Source organism: Rattus norvegicus, chromosome 2 (assembly GCF_036323735.1).
Source record: "Rattus norvegicus strain BN/NHsdMcwi chromosome 2, GRCr8, whole genome shotgun sequence".
NCBI lineage: Eukaryota > Metazoa > Chordata > Mammalia > Rodentia > Muridae > Rattus > Rattus norvegicus.
The window spans coordinates 56046454-56058799 of record NC_086020.1 but is presented as its reverse complement, the minus strand read 5'-3'; the positions used below and the strand labels follow the sequence as shown (position 1 = coordinate 56058799).

The 12346-nt window shown below is 39.2% G+C and overlaps 1 protein-coding gene across 5 annotated transcripts in view; it reads right to left on the bottom strand.

Annotated features, from left to right (window-relative positions):
• Positions 1-4487: 4487 nt before the first annotated feature.
• Positions 4488-12346, bottom strand: part of Ttc33 (tetratricopeptide repeat domain 33) — a 46936-nt gene continuing 39077 nt past the window's right edge. For 4 of the 5 annotated variants that reach the window (XM_006231994.4, XM_006231993.5, XM_063281519.1 and 1 more), the window contains exon 5: positions 4488-10373. In XM_006231994.4, coding sequence (XP_006232056.1) covers positions 10020-10373 — 354 coding nt within the window. In that variant the 3' untranslated portion in view covers positions 4488-10019. The remainder of the gene's footprint in view (positions 10374-12346) is intronic. The other variant, NM_001106414.1, reaches the window with a different exon arrangement.

The following is a 12346-nucleotide window of genomic DNA, read 5'->3' as shown; positions in this document are numbered from 1 at the left end:
TTAACAGCTACATGGTAAAGACTGTTGTGTTGCTCTGTTCCTTGCTGTAGAACCCTTGCTCAGACTACTTGGTTTTAGATTTCTACGTGAGAAAATTCTGATGGCCTAACTGTCTGGTACAGAGTCCTGTCTTGTCTAGTATGACACAGTGAACAAGAGGGTAAATGCAATCACCTGGGTCAAGTTTGAGAAAGAAATGTGATCGCTAAAACTGTTGAAATGCAATGGGCCAGGAGTCTTGGAATCATTGGTATTTCCCAAATGGCACACATTTCTCTCCACGGGCTTACACGTGGAGACACAACACAAAAGGCCATGGTAAAATCCAGGCACAACAATATTTACTGTTAGCTATACTTTTTAGCTTTGAATATGAAGTTAGAAAAATTCATGCAATACTAAACACTTATTTTCTATAAACTACCTGAACTAGTCTCAGGACAAAAATTAATGAAATGATCTCTACCATCCCCCTGCATCATACCTTCTGACTACCAGATCCAAGCCTGAGCCTGACTCTGAAGTTTTGATCACATGATTGCTTTCCAGGTCCAGGAGAACAGGAACTAGACAACAAAGCTTTACAGCAAGAGAGATCATCTAGCAACACTGGACATGCAGCTGCCATGGGCCACAGTTGGTACTTTAGAGCCAAGCAAGTATCACATTGGGTAAAGGAAAAGAGCTCGACCTCTAGTTCTCAAATCAGCATCAACATCTCTGCCACTCACTCACTCACTCACTCATTCACTCACTCACTCACTCACTCACTCATTCACTCACTCACTCACTCACTCATTCACTCACTCACTCATTCATTCACTCACTCACTCATTCACTCACTCACTCACTCATTCACTCACTCACTCACTCATTCACTCACTCACTCATTCACTCACTCACTCATTCACTCATTCACTCACTCATTCACTCATTCACTCACTCACTCATTTACTCACTCACTCACTCACTCACTCATTCACTCACTCACTCATTCACTCACTCACTCATTCACTCACTCACTCATTTACTCACTCACTCACTCATTCACTCACTCACTCATTCACTCACTCACTCATTCACTCACTCATTCACTCATTCACTCACTCACCCACTCACTCACTCACCCACTCACTCACTCACCCACTCACTCACTCACCCACTCACTCACTCACTCATTCACTCATTCACTCACTCACTACTCATTCACTCACTCACTCACTCATTCACTCACTCACTCATTCACTCACTCATTCACTCACTCACTCACTCATTCACTCACTCACTCATTCACTCACTCACTCATTCACTCACTCATTCACTCATTCACTCACTCACTCACTCATTCACTCACTCACTCACTCATTCACTCACTCACTCATTCACTCACTCACTCATTCACTCATTCACTCACTCATTCACTCACTCATTCACTCACTCACTCACTCATTCACTCACTCACTCACTCATTCACTCACTCACTCATTCACTCACTCATTCACTCACTCACTCATTCACTCACTCTCACTCACTCACTCACTCATTCACTCACTCACTCATTCACTCATTCACTCACTCACTCATTCACTCAATACTTTGCTGTGGCACTCTCTCCAGTCCCACCATGGAAAAGGGGGACAGAAGAGAACGTGGAACTTACCTGTGTCTTAAACAACGTGCATTCACAATGTCAACAATTACATGAGTACTTTGCTTTCTCCAGAAGCATAAAACAGAATCTAATTCAAATGAGAACAGAATTCCATGCATGGGGAGAGCAGTCAATGACCACTGTGCAGCAGACCAAGGACAAAATGAAGCCACATAGAGGGAGAGAACACTAAGCCATGCCTAAGTTTTTGTTTTGAAGATAGATAGTTTGATATTTAACATTACTAAATTATAAATTATAAATTTATTAAAGTTGGAGAGGTTTTGTAATATATACATAGAAATCAAAAAATGCTTACTGACTCCAGGAAAAACAAGGAGGGATGCAGGAATGAAAAGATAAGTATGATATACCTCAGTCCACTACACGTAGCAATTATATACATAGTCATTAAACAATGAATATAGACTGAAGCAAATGACAATGAATTACATGGAGACAGGTAGTGAATAAGCATGCCACAAGCTAGATCTATGTACAACAAGAAAAAATAATGTCTTATTTATAAACATTAATAAAAAGACAGTAAAACCATAAAAAATTTGAGAATACCAAGTACACTAGAGATTTTTCCACAGTTGGTAGAAGTGCAAAATTAATATAACTACCTTGAAAATTAAATTGCATAGTAATTTGGGAAACAAAACATACCAAAATATGTCTTAATGCAGGGCAGTATAAGATACAACAAAACTAAACAGTTCATTGGTCTCCACTGGAGAATGCTAGGGAACCAACACACTGTTTTTCAAATGCTAAACCATTGGAAGACTTGTTTGTGGGAACATGGACAGAACCAAAGATCACTCCATTAAGTGAGGAAGCTAGATTTGGAAAGACAAATGCTGTTCTTATTTCCTTTAATATGTAGGACGGAGAGGGAGAAAGAGAGGGAGAGGGAGAGGAAGAGGGAGAGGGAGAGAGTGAGTGTGGTTTGGGGGTATCTGTGTGCAGAAGGTGTGAAATATAAAACTAGAGGACCATGGGAGGAAGAGATCTGAGGGAGGCCATGTGAGTACAACAGTTCATGGACTGTATATGACAATAAAACAGAAAGGGGGACTACCTGGGCTGAGGGAAGGGGGAACAAGGCGGTCCATTAGGAGGAATGAACAACAAGAACGAAGTACAATGGCATATGTGTGACAGGGTCATAATCATACCAACCATGTTGTATGCTAACTTCACATTTGAAATTTTAATGAGAAAAAAAAAAAAGAACCAGGTCTTTACTCCTAAATGGCTTCACTAAATAAATTGTTTCCCAGAGAAAGAAAATAGAGTTGATTTAGGGAATCTGTTCTCAGTTTTTTCTGGGAACAAAAGACAATCAGAATTATTACTGAGATTATGATCTCTAGTGAAATAATGACCTAGATTGGATGGTTAATCTCATCAACTTGATGCTATCTGCAATCACCTGGGACACAGACTTCTGGGGTGTTTGTAGAAGCACCCACTCTAAATGGAGGTGGCACTGTCCCCTAGGCTGTAGTCCTAGACTGAGCAAAGAGGAGAAAGTGAGCTAAGCACCAGAACTCAGCTCTTTCTGCTTCCTGACAGCAGATGCGATGTGACCTTAAGCTCCTGCCACCTTGCGTTCCACTCCAAGGTGGACTCCATCTTCAAACGAGAAGCCAAAGCAAGCCCTTCCTTCAGGTTTGTTTGTGAGGTGTTTCATCTCTGCAACAAGGAAAGTACACCAGAAAAGGGCAATCGGTACATGCTGGTATGATATTTAACTACCACCCTCCTCCCTGACTCCTGCTCCCACTAAGAAATGAATCTGACCAAACCTCTATATCTAACAACCAATGTATAAGCAATATGACACCCTCACAGACATTCATGCAAGCAAAACACCAATGCACATAAAGTAACAAAAAAAAAAAGAACGAAAAGATCAAGGGATTTGTTGCAAGATTGTGTCTCCTAGAAACATTAGACGCTACATTTATAAAGCCCCACCAACATGACTGACCAAACATAGAACAGGGATGACACCGATGGACATGCCATACTGGACAGGGGAAAAGCCGCAGGTCTCACTCCTCCACAAGCAAATACAGGCAACTGAGGAAAGCTAGGAGCAGATAACTGTTTATCCAGAGTCAAATGCACTAAAAACACACAAGTAACACATACAATAACATTATACAGCCTGGACAGATTATATTAAAGAATGTGTGTGTGACAATCAGTGAAAAGAGCCCATAGATTGAAAGAAAATGGGAAGGGGTATCTCAGAGGGTTTAGAGAGAGGAAGAGAAAGGGAGAAATGATGTTGTGTGTCATAATCTCAAAAAATCTTTTTAAAGTGGTAGGGGACAGGAATGAGACTTTAAAATAACAAAGGACTGTAAGGCATATCAACATGGCCATGAAAGGGCTTTCAGAACTTTAACAGTATCATTCAATATCACATAATACGTGCACTATAGCTATTTTTAAAACTAAATTTGTAATTAAACATCTCCCAATGAAAAAGCCAGGCCTAAGTGACTTCGTGTGAAATTTCTATTAAGTATACAGAACAATAATTACACCTAGAAATGTTCTGAGAAGAGAAGGTAGAGGTGCTTCTCATCTTAGGGTAATGCAGCATAATTCCTATTTGAAAATGAACACAGACATTAAAAAAAGACTACAAGCCAATATCCCATTATGAACAGATACAAAATCCTTAATGTGATATTACCAAATTGAATTGAGCAATACTTAAAATGGATAATCCATCATGACTCAGAAAATTTATCCCAGATGTAACTGATTTAACATTTGTAAAATAACTATACTTTATCACAAAAAGACATAATTTACTTTATTTATTTATTTATTTATTTATTTATTTATTTATTTACATATATACTTGCTTATTATTTGAGCTGTCCTGGAAGCCACAACGGTGCCTCTGCTCCCAAGTACAAGATAAGCCTATGTCAGGTAGAGACAAATTGTTTTTCTATGAGCAGTGCTAGACATCAAAAACTGAACCTCAATTTTTACTATGTATTACATATAAATACATATAAAATGAACTTAACAAACAACAAAACTAGTCACAAAAAGCTAAAACTAAAAATATATAGTAGAAAATATAGAAATTCTTTGTGACTTAGAGGATCTCTCACCACATAAGTACAACTGAAAAAGGAAAAGAAAAATGTATATACTGGCCTTCATCAAAGTCTAAAGTGTCTACTTTCTGAATAGTGTTTGAAGAAAACTACGGGAGAGAAAATATTCACAACAGTAACTCATAAGGAATTCTTATCCAGTGTTAGTTATACAACTGAGTAAGGAAATCAAAATTTAAAATGGGGAAATTTGGATCTATACTTCTCCCCAAAAGATAATGCCAAGAACATTCACAAAAAACAGCACCAGGTACTGGGAGTCAGGTCAACCGGAAGTGCTTACCGACCCCGGGGCTCAATCCCCAGCATCGTATGAACCAGGTGTGATGGTCCACACCACCTATAATCTCAAAACCTGAAGGGAGGAAAAAAGGGAGATCAGTAGTTCAAGTTCATCGCCACCTACACTGCAAGTTCAAAGCTGGCTTAGTAGAACACATGACCCTGTGTCAAAAAGGGAAAAAAGGAAGAAATGAAGCCCCACATCACCAGAACACAACATCCATGAGCCCGGCTAACCGAGAAAGATGGACAATGCCAAGACTGACAGAGGGGTGAGAAAACGAGCACGGTCCAGCAACTGCTGAACACAACGGAAGGGTAACTTTGGAAAACAGTTAGGGAGATTTTAGGTTTCATATTACGGTCCACATACAGCAGGGGTCGGCCTTAATCACTTAGGATACAGTAAGCAGTGCGTCTATAACAGAATGAATAATTTGTAGAGAGCAGCTTTACTCACAATAAAGCAAAACAGCAGAATGCCCATCGTGACCAACAGCTAAGCGGTTGTACACTGCTACAAGAGAATACTAAGGAGCAGGAAACATCACTGACACGAGCAACACCACGGATCAACTGAGCATGAAGAACTTCGAACACGCATGAGTACATAGTGTATGTCTGTTTGTTTATTTATTTATAGTTCTATAAAAATAACGTCTAACTTACAGCCACAGGAAGCAGAGAGCGTACCGGGGTGGAGGTGAACCAGAGAGCTTAAAATGTGTGGAGACTTTGGGTGGATATGGAACCCCTCATGGTGGCAGTGCCAGTGGGGATGCGATAACTCTCAGTCGTCACAAAAGTGAGCACAGGACACTGTACCTCGCTCCACATTCCTCCCTTCACCTTTCTGGCTTCCTACCATTCCAAGCAGTAGACCTTCCGCAAAGGTAGGCAAGTCATCCTGTTGTTCATTTTCAATAAAATTTCCACAACTTAAAAAAAAAGGCAAAAATTAGGATTTCTACATTTTGTGTTTTTCTAAAATTCATGCTTACTTTAAAATATACTCAATCTTTATTAGTATTTAAGGGGGTCCTAAAGGATCCTAAATGAGTCCAAAGCAAATACTAGCATTTAAAGGTGTCCTTGTGGCCTCTGAACTACCTAAGAGAAGACCTGGGGACTGCCCAATGACTGCATATAATGGCCAGGTAATACTGAACCTAAGGTTATAACGAGAGACCTCACAGACCTACTGGCAGCTCTGAAGCACAGGCATCATCCTCCCCACACCCACCAGCTCTTCACTGCTCCCCTTCACAAAGCAGATGGAGGAGACATGACCAACCCAGAGAACAGGAGAAAGGGACTGACCAGTACATCCTGTCCTTCATCGCCCCAGGAGGTGGGTGGCAGACCAGGATTCCTTGGTTAATGGACTTGCTAAGAAGTAAGATGAAAGGAATTCATTCCTACCTAACCTGCCTTCCCCAACAAAGTCCGTTCACATTGACCAGTCCCCCACCACCCTCCAAGTACCACACAGTAACACTTACTAAGGAACTGTGTACTAGCCAAAGGGCCACCACAGCTCCTGCATTCATTCAAATAGTCCTATTCAATTCTGCATGTGGCTAGGGGACACAACTTCAGATAAAAAAATCTTCATTTCACTTAAATTGACTTCGGTAAAGAGGTAATTTATAAAGTGTCGTGCTTTATTACTGGCGGTAGAAGTGAGCTTCTCTAGCCTACAGTGCCGACAATCATAAACTCATCTCATCTCAGAAAATCCCATTTCAGCACACACACTGAAGGAAGACGATGATCACGGTTCTTGTGTTAACTCCGAACTCATTTAGACGCATGCCGCGTCATGAAACCCAGCCTAGAATGTCTGCTACCGAGTGCGGTTTGAAGGCTTTCTGACTGAAGGAAATGTAAGAGCTGATTAATAATTAATTCTCTTAGTGCTGGGAAAGTGAAGTCGGCCTGTGAGTAACCGTGCAAAGTATAACCTGCAAACTGACAGAGGCTGAGCTGTCCAGCTACAATCATGAAAATACCAGTTTTCTGAGATAACTCCTTTTAACCCCTCATTAGTTTGAGCTAATAGCAATTTAAAATATTTACATGTTTATGCCATCAGCAGCCTGTTTTGTCCAGCTGCAGCAGATGTGAGTTATGTCTCCCTCATAACTTTCCCATACTGTTAGATATTTACGATACAACGTTTTATACACTAGGCACCTGCATCTGAGAGATTAACATGAGTGTCAAGTTTTCCAGAATGGTCTCAATGTGTAATGCTCGAGTAAGTATCTACACCATACAATTTGACGCCAGAACAACACAAATCCATGGTCAATATAATTCTATCACTAATGCTGTTGTTTATGATCATTTATTAAACATAATTATATTGTTATGAGTATCATTTTCTCCAGATTCATAAAATTTGAGTTTTATTAGAATTAACGTCTTAGTGAACTTTTATATATTGTTGCTCATACCACAGCAAATTAACAGATGTGTGTTTCTCTTCCTGCATGGAAGGTTCTTCACCTTTTGGTAAATGAACCTTTCCTTCCTCTTCATAACTCATTCTCCCTTGCCCCCATCTCACATCTATCTTGTGTCTTATACCTGGATAGTAGAGGACTAGCATGGCCCACCAATACCAGCCAGTACAGTTGAACAACAGGATCGTCAGTGGGGAGCGACATGCAGGCCACGCGGGGACTTGAGGCACAGACTCTATGCCAAGAACAATCTCCAACTGACAACCATCTTTCAGTATCACAAGCGGTAAGTTCAGATAAGACTATAAAGATCTTTCCAAAATTCAGAAGAAGTGAGAAGAAATATTCCTAACTAAGACAAGCTCTTCCTGGAGCTAGCAAGCATGTATGAGGAAACGTGCAAAGTGTTTAAAAAAAAAAGATACAAATCTAATTTTCAAAATCTAAGAGGAAACTCTCCAAGACACAGATGGAAAACTATTCACAAATCATATAGTAAACAGACATTTGTATGTAACATATCAAATGTGACATATTCAATTCTCTAGGCATCTAGCTATTCTCTGAGAATATCCCTTGTTATTTAACAAAATATTTTTTTAATCATTCTAAAACTCTCTGCTATCCTGGGGCTAATTATCTGAAGATATAATTGGGGGGGGGTGAATATAATACTTAAGGAAACTGCTGATTCTCTAACTATGGAAGAAAAACTAGAGAACATTCCGTTAAAATACTTTCAAAAATATCATCCTCATAAAAATACAGACCATATTTATATGTCTCAACAGTTTTTGCTAAGATTACATAATACAACAGAGATAACTTTTATCTCTAAAAGAAAATGTTACATCAATCATAACTGCCTGAGTATCAGAGTTGAACAGCACCTGACAGTCGCATATGTTTGTACTATAATATATGCAATAAAAACAGTAATTCACAGCAATAGCATTGGTTTGTGACCGTGACTCAGAATTTCTAATAAACTTTTTCTTGAGTTGTTTTATTTTTCGACTGTTTTTGCTTTGTTCTGAGGCAAGGGGCTTGCTATGTTGCCCAGGCTGGCCTTGAACTTACAACTCTCCTGCCTTAGCCTCTTCAGTGCTGGGATTATAGGCATTAGCTACCACACCACGCACTGAACTCTTCCTTACCGTATCCATCTCATATTTGTGGGATTATACATTAATCACATTCCAGCTCCTTGCTTGTCTGTCAGTCACATACTGACACTCTAATAACTTTGTCTTTTTACTTTTAAAGAGATTTGATAGTGATTTGAACTTGTAACTATTTATTTTCATTTCACTGTATAGTTCCCCAAAAAGCTATTTAGAAAGATGTTTTTAAATTGTGCACTATAAAGTTGCAAGCAAGAAGTATTAGTCAGCTCTAGTAGATCATACTTGTATCCCCAGCAGTCTAGATGCTGAGTCAGGAAGATAACCTTGAGGCTTGCATGGGCTAAAAGTAAGAACTTGTCGCTAAAAAACAAAAGCCAAAAAGGGAAAAAAGGTTTTCAAGGTTCTTCATACTTTCAAAAATAAGAACAAAAGGTATGAGGATCTAGCTCAGTGGCGGGTGCTAATCCAGCGGGCTAGTTTAGGTTAACCTCCCCACTGAAAGAAAAAGGAAAAGAAACTCTTTTTTGATCAGGATAATGCAGGAGTAGACTTTACTGACAGATGATCTGCAAATGCCATCCATCTTTACAAAGGACTGACTTATGGTAAAGATGACTCCATCTTGAAGAGGAAGACGAGTCCGTCGCTGACACACCAGTATCTGGTTACCAAGTACTGAGGGACTTACCACTTCTTAACTTCAGTCAAAATGGAAGCACAAATTAGAACATTAGGACAACAAGAACAAAATCTTCAAAGAAATGTTCAGGACATATACATCTGCATGCATTTTTAGGCAAACTTCAAAATATTTCAAATATTCACATATAACATATTCAGTGATAACGTTGAATCCAAATGAACGTCAGAAATATTCATCTTGATGAAAACTTACACCAGTGAAGCAAGAAAAATGGGGGGATGACAGCAGCAGATTCACAGGAGGGAAGAAGCCGCACACTTCCTCTATCACAAAGCAAAGTCTCCATGTGGGCACTGCAGTAATGGCCTGTCTAGTTACACTATTCAAGAACATCCTTTCCAAACTGCGGCTTTAAGGAAACTCCCATAAGGTCAAGTCAAATGCTTCTCATCAAAACACATTTCACCTAAGATGCTAACCTTAAGTATATAACACAGTCCACTCACTGAGAATAATTCCACAACTTGATTCTGGTATGTATCATCTAAAAAACTCACTTTAAAACAGGATCTTTTTTCCCTTTTCCTCCAGAGTACATATGCCTATGTCAATCATCTAAGCATTAAGTAGCAACCGAAAAAAAAAAAGAAAGAAAGAAAAGGTTCAAACACCTTTTCATTGTGTATGGCTTCATCGGGCTTTGATAAAGACAGAGCCATCTGGGGCGGAAGAGCCCTCTTCCTTCTCGTTTACTATCTCAACTGTCCCAGAAGCTGACACAATAACCATTGTTTTATTTGCAGACGCTGACTTCTGTTTTTCCGCCACAGCGGCACAAACAGCAACGATCTCATCGCTCTCAAAGTCATAGTCAGGGATCGCCCCTGGTGAGAGGTCTGGTCCTTCCGGTGGAATTTCCTTTTTTTCAATCCTCTGTGCTACCTTCTGCTGTTCCTGGAGCTTTCTGGCCCAAGAAAGGTCTTCCTTCCATATTTCAGGGTTCATTGGATATATGTGCAGGGCTACTTGAAAACTTCGAATTGCCTGGGAGAAGAGATTTTTTCATTTGGGTTATTTCTAAAAACCAACAAGTTAGGTAGAATTATATACCTTCAAGTAAGTATGGTTATATATGCGTGTATACACACACACACACACACACACACACACACACAAATATAATTTTTACAATTAATCTTTTTAAAAAGACAGGCTGTCGTAATAACTAGACAATTATAGTAGAGAAAACACATACATGTGTGAGGGAAAAGACAAACAAAATGCTGGTGTTTAAAAGCCCCTAAATCGAGGGCACTGCTACAAGGGTTTGAGCATCTTAAAAGAATCATTAACTATGGCCATATGAGATTTATTCCTCGGATGCTAATCACGCAGTTCAGTATGGGACAACTAGTATAATATACCACATAATAAAAGATAAAAAAATCATACAGTTTGTACCAATAGATAAAGAAATGCCATTTGACAAAATTCAGTATCTCTTTAATGATTAAAATGGTAATGATATCTAATAACAGAGAGAAGTAAAAGCCATACACAGAACACCCAAATCCAACACCACACTCACCAGTGAAAGTCTTTCCAGCAAGATCAAGAATGAGTCCAGCTCTTCCTAGCTCTTTTTTTTTTCTTTTTACTTTTAGAGACTATAATATAATCACATCATCTCTCTCTTCCCTGGAAATGCTCTCAGATGCACTTCCCTGTTCACTTTCAAGTTCAAGGTCTCTTTTTTCATTAATTGTTATTACATGTACACATATATGCATATATTCCGAAATGTAACCTGCTCAGTCTATATAATGTTACTTTTATGTTTGTTTTCAGGGATGACCATTTAGCATTAGACAACCATTTCTTCCCATTTCTACTCATGACTAAACTCTAAGTCCTAGCCAGAGAATTAGGAAAGAAAAATATATAGATCATTCAAAAATGGGGTGTGGGGAGTAAAACCGTTCCTGTTTGCTGATGATACAATCTTACAGACTCTACCCTGCACAAAACTGAACTCCAAGTGGATCAAAGACCTCAAAGTAAAACCAGATACACTAACTCTAATAGAACAGAAAGTGGGGAATAGCCTTGGCCTCACTGGTACAGGAATCAACTTCTTGAACAGAACACCAGTGGCTGTGGCTCCAAGATCAAGAATTGATGAACAAGACCTCCTGAAACTGTTAAGCTTCTGGAAGGCAAAGGACACTGTCGTTAGGAAAAAACGGCAGCCCATAGATTAAGAAAATCTTCACCAACCCTAACAATAGTTCAACCTGACCTAGAACTAATAATCCAAAATTTATAAAGCACTCAGAAAGTTAGACACCAACAGCCCAAATAACCCAATTTAAAAATGGAGCAGAGCTAAACAGAGTTCTGAATGGAGAAATCTCGACTGGCTGAGAAACAAAGAAATATTGAAAGTCCTTAGTCATGGGGGAAATGCAAATCAAAATGACTCTGAGATTCAATCTTACACCTATCAGAATGGTTAAAATAAAAACTCAAGTGACAGCATGTGCTGGTGAGAATGTGGAGCAAGGTGAACACTCCTCCACTTCTGGTGGAAGTTCAAACTTGTACAGCCACTTTGGAAATCAATTTGGCAGTTTCTCCAAACACTGGGAATAGTTCTACTTCAGGACCCAGCTAAACCACTCCTGGACATATACCCAAAAGATGTCCCACCATACCACAAGGACACTTGCTCAACTCTGTTCATAGCAGCTTTATTCAAAATAGTCAGAAACTGGAAACAACCTAGATGTTCCCCAACTGAAGAATGAATAAAGAAAATGTGGTACATCTACACAATGGAATACTATTCAGCTATTAAAAATAAATACATCATAAATTTTGCAGGCAAATGGGTGAAACTTGAGTATATCATCTTGAGTGAGGTAACCTAAATCCAAAAGGGCATACATAGTATAGGCTCACTAATCAGTGAGTATTAGCCATAAAATACAGGATACCCACACCACATCCCACAGACC